We start from the raw sequence: 17747 nt of genomic DNA on the forward strand, positions 1-17747 counted from the left end.
AAGCAGGTCCAGTTTCTCTAAGACAGAATCCATCTGAAGAGTTCTGGAGGGAAGCTACTCACCCGGAGTTTGAGTGGAGCCACGTTCTTCTGCGTGCCGCTCCACAGCTCCAACACCAGGTCACCGTAGCACTTGGCCATGTGACCTCTCATCCCGATGGGGTTAGTTCTGTCAACAACACAAACCGGGTCAAGCCGGAGTAAAAGATCCAGAACCACGGAGGAGAGACGTATTGCCAGGCTGGATTCATAAAGAGTACCTGTTGAGCTCGTAGAGGTGTTTCCCTGAGAGGAAGTAGTCTGAGAGAGGCTTGGTGTTGCTCACACACTGGATGCTGGAGTTCATGAAGCAGGTGTTGCCAAGGTTACTGAGGCCAGTGGCTCCTTTCTCCGTAGGAACTAAAAACAAACAAAAGATCATGCTTGTCACACGAAACACAAAAGGCTTCAGCTATAAACATCAGAATGTGTTCATGAGAACTGGAGGGCATCCTAGCTTATCCTGGTTCATCCCTTTGGTTATGCTGCTATAGGGTTAGACTGTAGGACGACGTACCTGGTTAGGGTTGGCTTTCGTCCTGTTTAAAGGGAGTTGCTCAGGAATGTGGATTATATTGATGTCCAATCTGCTGATTCCTTTATTTTGGAGCTCTTAGACTAAGTTTTACTTGATAATGATTCTGATTTTATTACAGCCTAACTGTGCTTAACAGCTGGTTTGAATCAGGACTCTATATGATTTATATCTGTTATTTTGAATTGCTATTAGAGCCGATTTGTGTCATGAACTGCTCCTTTATAGATGAACTGAATTAAATCCAGCCAGCCTCCGAGTGGTTAGCCCACCGGTACCTGTAGAGCTAACTTCAGAGCTAAGTGAACAAATCGTGTCAGAAAAAGGAAATTGTGGTCAGTTGTAACAAATGCTGACTAGTTATTATTGAACATGAGCATGAGGGGTCAAACGGGCTCGTTTTGTGTACAAACAGAAAATGTGAAGAGAGACCCGGTCAGTCTGACCCAGAACCAAAACCAAAATGTTCATCTGCTCTTTAAGACTCTGGATAAGCAGGCTTTCTGATTCCTTCGTACATCAGTGAGTTTGTGATGGCTGACCCAGCTGACCATGTGACCAGAGGAAGAACCACCGGCTTACCTTTGTGCCGGTCCATTTTACTGCTGTTAGCGATGAAAGACATTTCCTCAGGCCAGCTCATGTCTTTGTTTCTCACTGTGGAGGAGGAGGGACAGACTTCATCGTGTTTTCTCCTCATTATTCAAAAACCCATTTTACACTGGTTCTACTGGTACCAGTGACAGAACCATGGGTCAGGGAAATTAACATTCAGGCTGATTTCCTTACCCTCAATAACCAGCTGCTGCTCATCGTAGATCTTCAGGCTTTCCAGTGTGTGGTCTTCATCATCCAGAAGGGTGAGGTTGTTCTACAGAACCAGGAAGTGGAGACCGTAAGAATTTTACTAGAACATCTGAGGGTTTCACACAGCTGAGCTCTCTACAAGAGTCTGGTCTAACACAACCCAAACCTTCCGCTGGTTCTGATGGGCCTTTGTTAACTCAGGCCTTCAGCTTTACTCTCAGCATCGTTCACTAAAAAGTGTTTTCCACGTTATCGGATACCTTTTCTGGTTTTAGACTCGGACCAGGACCATTTAGACCAACAGGTGGGATTTTTAGGAGTATATAAATACTTGAGGGGAAAACCAGTGTTCCCAGTTGGGCCCAGAGAGGAACGATTCTGTAAACCAGTGAGCTGTCTGCTGCTGTCGGGTGGACTCGGAACAAAATGACAGCTAAATGATATATTTGTAATCATTCTGTCCTGAGAATCCGCACACTTCAGTCTGCGATGTAGGAGTTTATTGGTCAAGCTTTTCGGTCAGAGACCTTCATCAGGAATTGTCTCTGACCGAAAGCTTGACCAGTAAACTCCTTCGCAGACTGAAGTGTGCGGATTCTCATTTTGTTTATTCCACTTTTTGATCCAGCACCTTTTCCCAGATGAGCGGTGACTCCTAATCATTCTGTCCTAAAAATCCCTTTTATACAATCAAGAAATGATCATTTATTAAAGAGCAAGTTGCCCCCTAACAGACTCTTACTCCACTCCCACCTCCTTTTAGAAAAATGCAACAAATGTGGTTGCCTGGCAGACAAATACACACACAAAAAGGCTCACAACGACATTGTGACATCATAATGTACCCGCTAACGTCTTAGTGTACCTCTTAGCAAACAGAAATGGCAGATTTAAATTCAAATGCAGTGCAGAGATTTACCTGAAGGGGGCGCAACACTGACAGTTTTAGGCAGAATTTTTAAATTTGAACTAAGATGCACTAAAGTGCAAAATTATTGACTACATGTGTCTTCAGCACGATTAGACACTCGTTTATATAGTTTATCAGCAAAAAAAGTTGATTTGGGGATGACTTGCTCTTTAAATATTCTCAGATGTTCTGAAACTTTAATGAATTCAGTCTTAGTTTAACAGTTTAACTAATCATAAAATGAGGCGGCCATGGCTGAATGGGGAGAGCAGTGATTCCATCACCCGAAGGTCATAGAGCGATCCCCAGTCCCAGCAGACCACATGCCAAAGTGTCCTTGGGCAGGATGCTGAACCCCAAAGTTGCCCCCAGGGCGTTTTACAGTTTGCAGTCCACGGTTGCTTATTAATGTATGGGGGGGGTCAAATGCAGAGTAAAAATTTCCCAAAGGGATCAAAAAGTATATACAAAATAAAGTTCAAGGCTAGTTAAAAATGGTTCCTGTTTTATTTTGATTCTGACGGTTCAGGAAGGAACCAGTTATAGTTCATCATTGTTATCCTGCTGTAGTCTGACTGCAGCTCAGAGGCGAAAGCAGCAAAGAAAAAGTTTATTTTGATAGTGAGAACCAGGAGGGTTATAAAAAAAAAACTCACACAAAGTGCTGATTAAACTAGATCCGACTTCAGATCAGAGTCGGAGGCTTCAGTCTGTCTTAATAGTTACAATAATCCCATTTAAACATGGTCTCTGTTTCCATGGCAACGAGATGACACTGCTACTGTGGTGATGAGTTCCGCCTCTGCTGCCATGGTGATCTAGCCTGGGAAGAACTTCCCTGGCCCAGACTCGCAGCTGAACCAGCTGATTACTTCCAGTCTGTTAGGAAACCCTCAGGGCCGTTTAAACTAACACGGGCTGTAATCGTTACAAACAGAAGAACGTTTAAAAGAAAGTCAAATAAAACATAAATGAGTTAAATACAGGCTGGACTCCCAGCTACTCCTGCCTTCAGCTGCAGATGAAACCAGACTACACATGCTCTCTCTGCCATCACTCCTGATTCATAGAACTAGTTGCCTAGTTACAAATAAAGCATTAGCTTACACTTTGATGTAAAAACAAAGGTACTTTATAAGACATAAAGTGCTGAAGCTACCAGGTATTTATAATAATAATCATTAATAACTAACAATTTTATTTCTCTCTGTCTCTTTGTTATAACAAGAACTAACTCGATGATTTTAGTCCAATCTGCATGGGGCAGAAGGGTCGAAGGGCCTCGTGGGACTCCAGAACCACAGGTTGCAGAGCCCTGGCCCAACATGTGGTAAATGAGATTACTGAGGTGTGCTTTACTCTCACCTCGCTGTTGTAGAGCCAGAGCCTCATGTCCTCCTCCTTGATCCGGAGCCTCTGGGACAGGTACAGGTGGATGTCCTTAATGGTGGCCATGCGGCTGAAGCAGCCGGTGTAGGCCAGCATCCTCTTCAGTGGAGCGTTAGGAGATGGGACATTTCCTGCTGGGGCGAAACGGTAACATTTACAGACCTGAGATCAGCAGCTGTTTTCATCTTGAGCACAAGCTGCAAACAGCTGATTGGTACCAACAACAGCTGACTGAGGATTAGTTGTAAGAAAGCAGCAAGAGGAGCTCTTTGGTCAATTTGTGCAAGCTTGATTGGTAAATCAACTTCAAGACTCTGCTGTTGAAATCAAACACAATCCAGTCAATATTAGTCCAGTTATTCATTAAGTTAGGTGATAATGATTTGATAATTATTGAGGAGTCGTTTTTCCACCAACACAGCTTTGCTGCGACACAGGGAAACATCCCATTAGGTGTTTTGTTGCGCTTGTTTAGTGGAACATGAAGGGGAATCAGACACAAATCAGATGTTCCTTCTGAAGGACTCGGAGCGCAGAGGGATGGAGGTCTTCTGGGGCAGAAACCTGATCGGATCACTTGGTTTGGGCCAGAACTCTCCACTGCTGTTGGGACAAGTGAGCCTAACAAGATTAGAGCTGAAAGGACTTTCTAAGCATCCATATTATCAGTTTATCAGCTGGTCGGATCAGGCTCCTGCTGGTGGCTCTGAAAGCAGCTCCGCTCTGATGGATTTAGGTTTACCAGTATCCGGGTTGGTTTTCACCACAAAAGCCCTACCTCACATGCGAGAGGGCGTTCTTCTCTGAATTTCATTGACTATTTGATGCGTCAAACAACAACAAATCGCGCCGCAATTGGTTTCGAGCTACACAAGAGAATAGGCAGCAGAACTTTTGCCCTACAAGATTTTACCTTTGCAGAGGAGATAGCCCTTCACCTGTTGGATCAGGTAAGATGTTGATCACAAGCTCACACACCAGCCAGTGCTGGAAAGGTAACAGAAAACTAAAGAGAAGCATCTGAAAGGAAATTTAAAGGTTTTCAGCTATATGTTATGTTGGGTTTGTGGACACGAGACTTGTCGTGGACTAGCTATTTGATTGGAGAACATTAATTGGACCTTTATGGATATAAATGAAATGGCTCTTTTCTATCAGTGAAGCAAGACTTTTAACGGTGACTTGGACATTATTTTTCATTTCTGAGTGGTTTGACTAAAGTATTCACCGTGTCTACAGTTATGATTTTATCATGTTGGACAAAACACTGACTTGACCCAGAAGAATGTGAATTTAATTACCAGCCCCAGTACATAAAACTCCAGCAGGGACAGTGTCAAAAAGATGGCTGTAGTGTATATTTTAATATTGCGGACGCGGTCGTGAAGCCCAACACCAGATATTTCCCCCTGGAACCAGTGCAGCTCTCTATTTGAAAGTTTGAAGCTTTTAGAGCCACCAGAAGCCAGTTTTTAGCAGGATGAACGTGGAATAAACGGATGTTTTCATCGTTCAAGACGGAAGTCTTCATTAACCACTAAAATCAAATTCTGACTGTTATGGAAAAATTTATGTTTATTAATTCTTGATCATGGACTCAATCAACTGAATGTAAATGTATTGCTCTATGCCTCTCTGCATGCTCGCTCATTCAGACACACACACACACACACTCTATAAATAAACTCTGACCGGATGCTCGGTGCATTATGCTTCGAGCATCTTGCCACAGTTATGACTGTTTGACTTGTTGTTCATGGTCTCCTTCTCTCTTCACTACAGGAAATGGGTTATTGATACACATACTGATAAAATCCATGAGACTGACTGAGACCGTATTCCTGCTGAATCAGTTTCTGAAGCTGTGAAAATGGAAAAACACTGATTGGAATTAATGAAGTTTTACAGTGATTAGTGTTTTCCTCTCATGGACCCATTGGTTCAGTCCTGGGCCCATACAGAACTCGGGACCGGTAGAAACAGTCCACACAAGGAGGATTAAAAAGGGAGTGCGGGATTGCTCAGGGAAGCGTCGGCTAGCGGTTTGCTCTGGTCTTGCTGCAGGCTTACATTACCTCTTGGTGGGGGTAAATACGGTGGAAACATTCGCAGGCTGGTCATACCCATATTGACCCAAATGTTGGACTGGGGGGAGCGCGTGGCTGGCTGCTGGCGGAGGAAGAGAAGGTAGCGGGGGAAGAGCTCCAGCTCGGCTTGGCTTGTCTTGCTGTCCAGGATTACCTACAGAAGGGGAGAGGATGACTGAACAACTCTGGCTCAGAGAAGCACCTAGTTGTGATGCTGAAGAGCTTCAATCCTTAAGATTATATAGAAAAGGTTGATTCAACTTTCTGACTTTTTAGACGAGAGGCTGCAACCTCATTCTCCTAAATATAAAAGACACAAACTTGACTCAGCGGTTAACAATAAAAAAAATGTTTTGGAGCATTTCATCACTCTGTCTGTGCATTTATAAGTTTATGTTGCTTTGTGACTTTATTCTTCTCTTGTTCCGAACAGAGAAACAACACATTCCTTCAGACCTGTGCAGTTGTTCTAATGTGGCGTACGAGACAAACCGTAGATGAACATTCAACATTTTAAACATGTTCAGTCAAAAATCAGGACCTGCACAGGAAATGAGCAGATCATGTTTGAAGCTGTGTGTGTGTGTGTGTGCGTGCGTGCGTGCGCGGGGGTCACCAAGCTGAATCAGAATCACTAGAGCAGTGGTCCTCGACAGGCAGCCCGTGGGCCCCCTCGGTGGCCCCCGAACCATGCATAAGCTTGTGTGTTATGTGCATTACAGCCAGAGATCCAAACAGCAGCACCTGACCAGACCCTGTGGTCACCTGAACGATGACCTGATGCTGGTTCACTCACCGGCCGTGGCAGGCTCAGGTTGGCACCATACCAGTGGTAGAGGGCCCGCCACACTGGTTCCGGCACCGTCTCAAAGTCTCTGCCAGGCACCAGCTGCAAGGAGCGCTTCAGCCTCCCACCCTCCATTGTTAACGTAGGGGCCTGTGTGTGTGTGTGTGTGTGTAAGGAGGGGGGGGGGTGTTAAAAAAAAGCAAAGGTCAGAACTATAAATATATGGATACATAAACAAAGAAATGTTTGCATATTTTTTAAAAACATTAGTAGAAAAACAGTTTTATTCATCATCATCATCATCTTTATTCATAAAAGCACCTTACAGACGTGTTATGCCACCAAGGTGCTGAACAGGACTAAAATACAAAAATAAAAACAACAAACACACATAACACCTAAATAAAAGTTACAAGCTACAAGATTAAATAACAGCAACTAACACACAGAATTAACTCATTCACTGCCATTGACGACTAAAGTCGTCATTTGCATTTTTTTACTGTTTGAGCATCGTAACGAGCCCCCACGCTGATAGAACAAACATCTCAGCCCTGAAGCTGATCTTCATCCGCATACGTTACAGATCACATGATCAGGAAGCAACACATCCATGTGTTAGGAGATCGTTTTGGGCCGTTCCTGTAAAAAAAGTGAGGCGCGAACCGGAAAAGCGTCTGCCGATCACTATTCGACAACGGATTATGAAAGAACGGATAACGCTCGAAACACGCGGCTTCTTCCTGATGTAAGAGGTGAGTCTCCTCTTTGTTTTGGTTGTTTTGGCATCGACATCATCCTAGCGCGCAACATTCTGTGACTCTTAAAAAAACAGTAAAAACGGTGAGAAACGCTACCAGCGAAGGCCGTTAGCGATCAGGAAACGGCTGGCAGTGAATGAGTTAAAAGCCAGATTATAAAAACGGGTCTTCAGCGTCTTCCTAAAAACCTCTACTGACGTGGAGAGCCACACCGATAATGGAAGGCCATCCCATAATTTTGGTTCTGCTACCGAAAAGGCCCCGTCTCCTCTAGTTTTAGGCCTAGTCGCAGGGACCAAAAGCATTTAGTGATTCTCTGAGCGGTGCAAGCGACTAGGTACGTATGGCTGAAACAAGTCAGACAAGTATTCTGGCGCCAACCCGATCAATGCTTTCAAAACCAATAAAAGAATTATAAAATGTACTCTTAAAGCGACCAATGCAGAGCTGCCAGGAGGGTTGTCACATGATCATATTTCCTCTTTCATTCTGGGAATCTGGCTGCGCCATTTTGTACAAGAGCTACTGTACTCTTGTCTCACCCAACAAAAACAGTTACAGTGGTCCAAACGCGAGGTGATAAATGCACACACAACAGTCTCGAGGACTTCACTTTGGCCAAACGTCTCAAGTGATAAAAGGAGGATGATACAACCACACCTACATGAGCGTTGTTGCATTTGCTCCTTTTATAAAACCGACTAAATACTCTTTTTATGGAAAACTCAATCTGCTGTAAGAACTAGGTCTACTCAGGGCTACGATGTAACGGTCTGGATGGAGATTTTAGGGACTCTGAGTGTTACAGGCTGAGAAGCTGTGCAAGTGCAGGTGATGGACAGGGTCCCCATCCCCAGGCTTACCTTCATGGGGTCTGTGGTGACCAGAGACTGGTTGTCGATGGCTCCAGGTCTTTGTGCTGTCAGCTGGGAGGGCAGGTGGCCGTTAGCTCCGGAAAAACACTGGTTGTTGTTGTCAGATACATTGTGCTGACGAGCAAAACAGCTCTCTGTAGCTGAGGGGGCGAGCTGAGGGCTGAGGGCTGCAGAGGGACAGGGGAAAAAAACAAAAATAGAAGGGCTGAACGTTACCCGATCCATGCTTTACTCAACCTACAGATGCATTAGCGACAGAGATTGTTCCTCATGAGTGGTTTAGGAGCAACAGGATCAGTGGAGTTCCACCTCAGCTGATGCTGTCAGATCCAGACTTCTGTGTGATTTCTCAGAATAAACCGTTTCATTCCAGAGGAAGATGGTGGATTCTTCGAGCTCTCTGGCTTGATTCTTATACATTTGTGTCTTCAGGATTTCTTTCTTCCTTCTGAAGGTGTCAGACCTCACAGCTGCTGGTTTTGGCTGCACCCATGTTGAATTACAAAAGGAGAGTCTGAAGTGTTGAATTTTATTTTTAGGATAACTCAGACTGGGAACAAAAGTGATCGAGAAGGTGAGTTCCACACATACAGCTCAGTGGGTGGCGGTACGATCCTCTAAACAACAACATCACCCACAGCTCTCCATCCATTCCCGACAGGCCAGATACGACTACTGCCTGCCAACCAATTTGTTAACTGGTGTCAAAGTTTTATTTTAAGTTAATTGTTTCGTAAACCAGTTGAAACCATCATGGATTGGTGTGCGTACATGTGATGTCTGACCTGTTTCTGTAGCTTCAGAGGCAGTGGACACAGCATCAGGAGACTCCTCCTCGGAGGGACTGGAGAGGACAAAGACTCCAAGACCTCCGGGTCTGTCAGGTGGGGCGGGCTCTACGGTGGCTGTGGCCATGGGGGTTCTGAGTGAGCTCAGGATGGACGGCTGTTCCACCACGATGCCTTTATGCTCCTGGACAGTGAGACGAAGACAGCGAGTTAAATGTGTTGCACCTCAGTAAGAACCTCTAAAATCTGGACTCTAACCAGGTGTTCGATGTCGACCTATACAGATAGAGATCAAAAATGAAAGAAGCAAGAAGATATTACTGAATAATAGTGACTGCCGATCGAAGCCCACAGAGCTGCTTTACTCACATATTTAACGTAGTCCTTCCACTGCTGCCACCACAACATGGAGATCAGGAACCAGTTCTGACCTTGCTGCAGTCCATGTCGACTCTCCCTCTCTAACCAACCCCTAGACACACACACACACACACACACACACACACACACACACACAGGTTAACCCAGCAGGGGAAATGGAAACTGAAACCTAGACCAGAAGGACAGGTACCTGATGATCTGGCCCTCCTCTTCAGGGGTAGCTGGCCTGAGCCCCAACACGATGTGGCAAACCTGGAACAAGTCACATTGAAAGTGACCCTGAATAACCACGGTTATGGTCTGGACACTAGAAAAAACTAGAAGTAGGTGACCCAACCTGGAAGAGCAGGTTGAGGAATTCATTGGCCAAAGCACTCTTCACACTCCAGATCTGGTAGTCCTCTAGGGTCAGGTGACCCAGCTAAGGGGGGACAAGAAACACTAAGGTCAGCATGCTGGGATTCACTGGTTTACTCTCAGAAAACATACCTCTCAACTTAAAAACACTGGTTAGCGCACAACACGATGCTCTTAGATAAATCTAAATCCTGTTCAATGCTTTTTCAGAGAAATCCTTCCTCTGCTTTACTTGGTGAATTAAATTGACATTTGTTAGATTTGTCTCAACTTAAAGCTTCTGAATCAATTAAATATTTGGGTGTCTGACTACAGCCGGGTCCATCTTTCAAAAAGCACATCAATCAATCACAAACGAGATCAACTTGAGCTTAAAAACCTTATATCGCTCAATTACTGCTTTGATTTTTGCGTAAGAAAGCTCGTTTCCACTGTTAGATTATAGTGATGTAATTCATCAGACCTCTACCACGTCCTCTCCACTCTATTAATATCATTTATAACAGCTTATGTCGTTTTGTATTGCGTAGTCCATTTCGAACTCATCACTGTCGCAAGTATGATCGTCTGTCCTGGCTTTTGGTTGGAGCGAGGCGGAAGAGACACTGGTTGCTGTTTATTTTTAAATGTGTTCATTTTAATTTTCCATCTCATTGAACCTCTTTGCCAACACCGTTCCAGTCTCGACACAATATTCCAGAGCCGATCAGATTTCATTCAAGGTTCCCCGTTTAAAAAAAGGAGTCAGGGAAGCTGGCTTTTTTTGTCAGGGCTCCAGCAGACTGGAACAACTTACCAGCTGCTTTAAGGACTAATCCTCCTTTCATTTGTTTAAAACGTCTGTTATGCCCATTTGTACTTGTTGATTTTTTTAACACACACTAAATCTTTATGTTTATATTTTTCTGTGCTTTTTATTGATTTTCAGGAATACTTTGGGGTTTTGCCCACATATATTTAGGATGCGCCATGCCGAGTTTGTTTGTTTGTTTGCTGTTAATGTTTTCGAATTGTCTTTTCTTATTACCTCTGTTGTCTTGTTTTCTGTTTGTTGTACTTCAAAACGAGTTGGCACATCTCAAGCGGTTAATCCTCTTAAAAACTAAATAAATAACAACCATGCTGGGAACTCTGCTCTGCAGCTTGACTGAGTTTGAGTACTGCAGGTGCGCTACAGTGGTCAATGATATCTAATCTAGATGAAACAGGGTCAGAGAATTAAGGCTACAGGCAGAGAGACTCTGCTCCAACGGTCTGGTGACTGTTTATGTCACAGTGAAAGGATCTGATCATTGGTCCTAACTAATCCTGGAGTTGTTCTCTTGATTCAACAGGCAAACAAAATCCTGGTAAAAAATCTAAAAACAGGTGGCATCAGCTGAGTAGCTTATCAGACTGAAGCACATAGAGCCACGTCTCACCTTGGTCGTGTCGTGCGTCTTCAGGATTTCCTCCACGATGTCCGACACACTGCTGTGCAGCTCCTGAGAGGAAAACACAAGGCGAGTGAAGCGAGCTGCAGTCAGCTGGTCTGAAGTTTATTTACAGTAGTATTAAAACTATCAGAACAAAAGTTTTCATTTTTCACATATTTTTGACCTTTCTTAAAGGGGCACTATGGAAGTTTGACAGCCAAAACATGCATAGAAATAATAAATGTCTTCTTCATACATTCTCCTGCAATGCCCTGGTCCTGTAGAATGAGCTCTGGCATTTTTACTGTGATTGCCTGTTTTTCTGTAAAATCACAGAAAAAGAGAGATGCTCGGGTCGAGCAGGCTGCTTCATGCACGTTCACGCTCAGGCATAGCCCGTAGCATTTGCTATCAGTAGATTTAGTAGCAGGGAGAGAGGTAGTGCCAACTCAGTGACTTTGTCGCTGTTCCTAACGCCTAGTGACAAAGCTAGCTACATTTCTGAGGACCCTTAGCTACTTTCTGTAGAACTTTCTTTCAGATATTTCCTGCAAATTAGCAACAAAATAGCCATTTTTGCTCCGAACAGTTCTTTGAACGTTGTTTCAGCGGTCATCAAGGATATAAATGTTACAGATACATAAAGCATCACTGGCGCTTTAGCTCACATAGTAAGACTTCGGACTCTCGTGCACAAGACCCAGGTTCGAGTCTGGATGTCAACATAGTTTGTTTAGAGTTTATTTTTTACATTAATTGTATATTTTTTTACAGTAAGATGCCCAAATTTTTATTTGAGACTCGCCGAACGGCATTGAATTCACAGATAAAAAGATGTGGGTTCAACTTTCATTTTGGAACAATTTTTCAAGCAAGGGAAGGGAATGATCTGAGCATGCAGGAGGACTGACCCATCTTAAACCTTTGTCAGCTGTGCTGAAGAGAAAGGTACAGAACCAAATTATTTAACTAACTAGCTACGCGTTCTCCTGTCCTCCGGGCCACCCACCCACCCACCCACCCACCCACCCACACCCACACACACACACACACACACACACACACACACACACACACACACACACACACACACACACACACACACACACACACACACACACACACACACACACACACACACACACACACACACACACACACACACACACACACACACACACACACACACAAGGGATTGTCTCAGCTGTTATTTTCATTAAGGAGTGTGCACGTACAGCATGCGCACCTCGTGCACGAGCCTACTATTGAAGCTGCCGTTACGCTTTTGGCCTGAGGGGGCAATCGCGAGCATAAAAATTCAAAAGTCCGTAAAGTCCCTTTAACTCTTCGTTTATAAGTAAATGTCACTTCCATTTCCCAAACAACACTTCAGTCGTGCGTACGTTTTCTAGAATGAATAAGACTGACATGTACAGCGGAGGTCCCAGAGGCTGTTTCCTGTTAACCCTTTGACAGTGTGTCTGGTGGAAAAGGTCAGAGGTCAAACTGATCCGGTGCATCCTGCCCCGGCCTGTAAGTTACTCACGGGGATTGTGTCGGTGCGATTGTCCTTCCACACCTCCAGCAGGGCCACAACCATTTCATGGAGCTCGTCTCTGGACAGAGCACCATCCCGGTCCACATCAAACACTTTGAAGCAAACTGAGAGAGAAGGAGGCAGAATATAGCTTGAAGGTACATTAGTGTCGTGGAAACATTAAAGCATCAGGTAAAATCCTCCACAAATAAACTTTTCTACATCTAAACCTGAGATCCAGATTAAAAAGCCACAAATATGATGTGTACTGCACTTGTTCTGATAAAAGAGACTTGGTTAGATGATGTGAAGCCTTGGGATTTATTTATCTGTAAACACGACAAAGAAAAACCAAGAGTGGCTTACATTTCTGTCGTTCAGCGACGGGCCCTCTACAGCATGCGGAGAGTCCACATGAAATCTCTTTAAAATCGATGTGATTGTCCCGATTCTCATCAAAGGCATGAAACAAGCCTGAAACACAACATCACAGATGATGTTAGAGCACAGGGAGCGCTGAGGAGGACAGCTTGTAAGTTCATCATAGTCTGTGTTTAAAGCTGGAAGTCATCGACAGCCATCGACTCCGTCCAGTCTGATGGAGTAAAGCAGGTCTTTACATGTGTGGGTGACAAAAATAACTACTTATCACTTCCAAATCTTAGAGGCTGTACTGTGAACCCAACGCTGGGTGTTAACTCTACTGACATTAAGGCACAAATCACATGGCAATTGTGTTGATTTTTTACTTGACTCTTCCCTTTAGACAACCTTAAGAATGTGCCATATTACCGTAACGGGTCTAAAAATAATCTTATGAAATATTCCTGCCATGTATGATGAGTTAAGAGTTCTTTGATCAGCTGGATGAAAATCAGGACCACTCTGATAACCACGTCGGACTGTCTTGGTTTGACAGAGAGGACAAACATCTCATGTTTTGGAAATCATCTGACTATTTTTAAATCCTACCACATGAAACAAGCCTTAGACTCATTAAATGGACTCACCTTCACTCAGTGAAGCGTGGATGGGAGGAGACACCAGCGGGACGAAGGTTTCCAAGTCAAAGCGACCGGTTCTGGACTGAGCCTTCAGAAGCCAGTAGCGCTTCTCCAAGTCTATGATGTCAGACTCCTCCACTGCATGATGAGAAGAGACAACGGGTTAAAGAAAGTCCTGTTAGCAACTCAACCCAAGACATGTGATACAATGCTCACTTGAATTTCGCTATGAAATAAATACGCGTGGATTCCATAAAAATGCCTGTATTCCTGTTTAATAAAAACATTTTCAGCCAGTTTCTGATGTTTAAAGAACAAGTTCACCGAGAAACCATTTTCTACTTATTATTTTTAAAAATAATCAGTAATTCTGAGTTTAATGCCACTTACACACTATCATGGCTCTACTCCGCCCGCCCCAGCCCGGCTGTGTTCGTTCCACACTACCTTAGGAATGCTGACGTGATTGATCACATGGGCGGTCTGTGATGTCATTAGCACATCTCTTAGCATGTGGGAGGGGCAAAAGAGCTCAAAGAAGTCTGCGGTGTCTCCTTTATTAAACTAAGGCGGCCTGAGCAGTCAATCGGAGGCTCCCCCAATGTTAGGCGTGCTTTTGAGCCAGCCAATCAGTCAGCAGTGGGCGTGTCTGTCCTGTTCGGCTCCAGGCAGACCTCCTCGAGATGAAGGCTGAAAAAAACGTCCGGTTGCGCACGGGAAAATCCAAGGCTACCTAAATGAGAACACTCCCAACCCGGTTCGGGCGGAGTGGAGCTGATGCTAGTGTGTAAGTGCCACAATACTTAGGCTGTACATGAAACTAGTCTTCTACCCCTACTTCATGCATTAGTTTCTGATAGAAAATAGAAGAAAAAAACAATTAGATCAGAAAAGTCTCACAGATCTACATCACGCCACGGCCACCCCTGGCCAAATTGGGGCCCCAAGTAGAGTTTTATTTTGTTCTTTTTACTGTTGTTTTAAAATGAGTTTGTTTTGAGCGTAATGAGAAAGTAGTAAAACAGCGGTCACATGATCAGTTTAGACCAATGCAGCGGCCGCATTTACTAAAAAGATGTTCAATATGGCGGAACGCTTGCGGTGTCAGATTTCGTGTCTATTTTTTCTCTCTTGCGGACAGGCACTGCACTTGTTCTGATCAAAGACACCTGGTTAGATGATGTGAAGCTTTGGGACTGATGCGCCGTGCCTCATGGCAGTGATAGGCACCATTTGCGCAGTCGCAAAGAACGCGACTGACAGAGGGGCCCCCTCTGGGTCACGAGGCCCTAACCACAGTGCATGTTCTGGTTGTAGAGCGGGGCGGTGCTGTGTCATGCTGTCACTTTATTCATGGACTCACTTATCTTGGATGAGAACAGCTCAGCTAGTAGATAGTGACCATTTGCATTAGCAACTCCACTACACAGCAGAACTCCTTCAGGCTTGCGTTATTTGTGGAGATAAAACATCAACGTTGCAAAGCAAACAAAGTTGGTGGTACAGTCATGTTGCTGTTATCCAGTCAGAGGTGAGATGTCTAAATTTCAAGAAATATGTCTCCAAATTCTGCCATCTGCTGCAACTTTATCATCCAGCTGACTTCTGCATCCTCAAACTGGTGCACCTGAGCTTTTTACCCCAGAGAATGACACAACCCTTCCTGCTAGTGACCACTGCAAAGGTCTCAAAAATAAGAGTAAAGTTGACTTTTGAAATGATTTCGTTTTCATTTTATACAATCACCTAAACATTTGTTTGGCAACAAATGAAAATGAAAGATGAAAAGCAGAATCATCTTAGTTAAAACAAAAAACAGAACTGATTAAGACAAATTCAGTAATGAATCTGTCAACGCACAGTGAAAAGAAAAGTGCCGAAACATAAGAAACCACCAATTTAATGTTTTATATCAGCATGAATACACGAGTCCTTAAAGGTCTCATTAGAATAAATGAAATTCTTGTGAGTCGTTTTCGGGGGGGGGGGGGGGGGGGTCTGGTGCTCCTTTTTCAGGGGGTTTAATATGGTCTTTGGAGTCCTATTCATTTTCATGATATGCAAACATCTCTCCTCTGATAGGCTAACAGCAATGTGACTCTTCCACTGCCTTCATTCACTGTTCTTTGTAGGGTAATCTCCAAAGGTGACAGAAGTATGAATGTGTTCAGCCGAATTGTGGAGTTGCTATTGCTAATAGTTAGCTTCCACTAGCCCAGATGCCCTCTGCTCTCACCAGCCCACTAAATCCACAAAGCCTTCCTAGGTCACAAGCCAAGATGGAGGGCGCCATGAATGCTGATTTTCCTTGTGACGTGGAAGAGATGAGCTTTTTCTGACCAAATTGTTTCCCTATATTTTTCTTTAATTCATGCTAATAAAGGCAATAAGGAGCCTAAGTCACACCCATCTACTTCCGGACCATGGGTCCCCGGAAGAATGAAAAACTGAATGCAAGTCAATGGGACTAAAATGGATACTTCCTAATTCCTTTTGTTATGTGCCATGGATTTCACATATGATGTCAGTGAATTTTAAAGATGTGTTTTGATGCCAAGAACACGCTTATTTTTGAATGGGGGGAAAGTAATTTTAGGTTTTGCGTGAAAATATGTTCAGGACTACAAACTGAAGTGCCACATATGTGCGATTCAGGGCGTAAAGAAAAGCAGACCAGAAAATAACTTTCATTACCCCGTTCACTTACATTGATTGTTTTCATTATGAGGACCCATGAGCCAACCGGAAGGGGAGGAGACTTGAGCTCCCAATTTGCCTAAGTAAATTAATAAAGGCAGTATATCATGCAAAATCTGTTTTTTGGAGCTTTTGACAATGTTGTATCATTATTTCTACATTAAAACACCCCAAAGTGTTTTTGGCTTCATACATGCATTTTCTTGTCTCAGATGCAAATCCTCTGCTGGTCTGTCCATCAGCTGTAAAAACCTGGATGGGGCATGGTTGTGTCAACATGCCGTTCCTTCCCGTCCAGGGAGTCTCAAGTCCAGATCCCTCCTCCCCTGGACTGTAATTACTAACACCCAGTCTCTCAGAGAAGCTAGCAGGGAGTTCAATCTGCAAGAGCCAGAATGTGACCATGATTTCACAGACTGCTAGTCAAACATCCACCAGTACCAAAGTGGGTTTTCAGATGGATTACTTCTTCAAACTGGTGCCATTCCAACGTTAAAACCACTCGATGGAGAGGCCATGGTGGTGAGTACAACCAAAATGCTAATCACTAGCTGCTAGCTGATTCGTTATAATGTTTGGTGGGTGAGCATCAGGGATGGACTGGGAAAATGATTCAGGCTGGGAATCTGTTGCCACCTCAGCTGCCTTTTCTCCCTCCAACTAGTGTGTGTATGTGCACATGGGCGCATTTGTGTTAGCAGCTCGACCCTCCATCAGATAGTTCTCCGGGAAGGGCGGTACTCCACAATCACCGAGTAGGACATGACGTGGCATGAAGCTGCGGCCTCTGGGTCTGCAGCTGTGTACTACTGTGGAATTCACAAGGGGGGGAGGTAGGGTGTCATCAAATCTAACGGTCTTATTTGTGGGTTAAATTAATAGGCTCACAAAAATCTTATATTTCATAAAAAGTAATGAAACCTCAACAATGCAAAAGGTAATATTTTACCATTTTATTGTGCATTAAGTTGATGTGGATAGTGTAAAATAGCACAATAGGAGGCCTTTAAATTGCAATTCCTTTATAACAATAACAATTAAGTCAAGCTGTTAGTGTTTAACTTCTTAAAACTGGCTATGGTGAACAGGAAAAGATGAATCAACTTGAAACGGAAAAACTTTTATCACATTTGTCTTTGCTTTTCTTTTAATCAGCTTTTTTCATTTCCTCCCTTCCCCGTGTTCACTGGTACTAAATGGCTCTGCACTACAAATGAGCTGGATGTGTCATGTTGGCATGTCCATAGTGAGATAGTACGCAGTCACATGGTAATGTATCCCAAAGCAAACAACCGGTGTGAAGGAGGAACAATAGTTTTATTTTATTTGTTTACACTGGTCTTTATTCGTTGACAAACTATTTTTAAAGAGATATCAAT

At 43.8% G+C, this 17747-nt stretch overlaps 1 protein-coding gene across 4 annotated transcripts in view; it reads right to left on the reverse strand.

Moving 5' to 3' along the window:
- Positions 1-17747, reverse strand: part of usp32 (ubiquitin specific peptidase 32) — a 60681-nt gene that overhangs the window by 12238 nt on the left and 30696 nt on the right. Inside the window, exons 6-21 of one of the 4 annotated variants that reach the window (XM_054743431.2) lie at positions 13678-13809; positions 13034-13141; positions 12677-12792; positions 11137-11199; positions 9696-9779; positions 9549-9610; positions 9347-9449; positions 8975-9161; positions 8178-8356; positions 6563-6703; positions 5803-5920; positions 3656-3810; positions 1363-1444; positions 1156-1230; positions 260-398; positions 63-168 (exon numbers count right to left, since the gene is read on the reverse strand). In XM_054743431.2, the coding sequence (XP_054599406.1) occupies positions 63-168; positions 260-398; positions 1156-1230; positions 1363-1444; positions 3656-3810; positions 5803-5920; positions 6563-6703; positions 8178-8356; positions 8975-9161; positions 9347-9449; positions 9549-9610; positions 9696-9779; positions 11137-11199; positions 12677-12792; positions 13034-13141; positions 13678-13809 (1850 nt within the window). Of the gene's footprint in view, positions 1-62; positions 169-259; positions 399-1155; positions 1231-1362; positions 1445-3655; positions 3814-5754; positions 5921-6562; positions 6704-8177; positions 8357-8974; positions 9162-9346; positions 9450-9548; positions 9611-9695; positions 9780-11136; positions 11200-12676; positions 12793-13033; positions 13142-13677; positions 13810-17747 lie in introns of all 4 variants that reach the window. The other 3 variants (XM_054743430.2, XM_054743429.2, XM_054743428.2) reach the window with 3 other exon arrangements.

The sequence above is a fragment of the Nothobranchius furzeri genome, chromosome 13, assembly GCF_043380555.1.
Source record: "Nothobranchius furzeri strain GRZ-AD chromosome 13, NfurGRZ-RIMD1, whole genome shotgun sequence".
NCBI classification, from domain to species: Eukaryota; Metazoa; Chordata; class Actinopteri; order Cyprinodontiformes; family Nothobranchiidae; genus Nothobranchius; species Nothobranchius furzeri.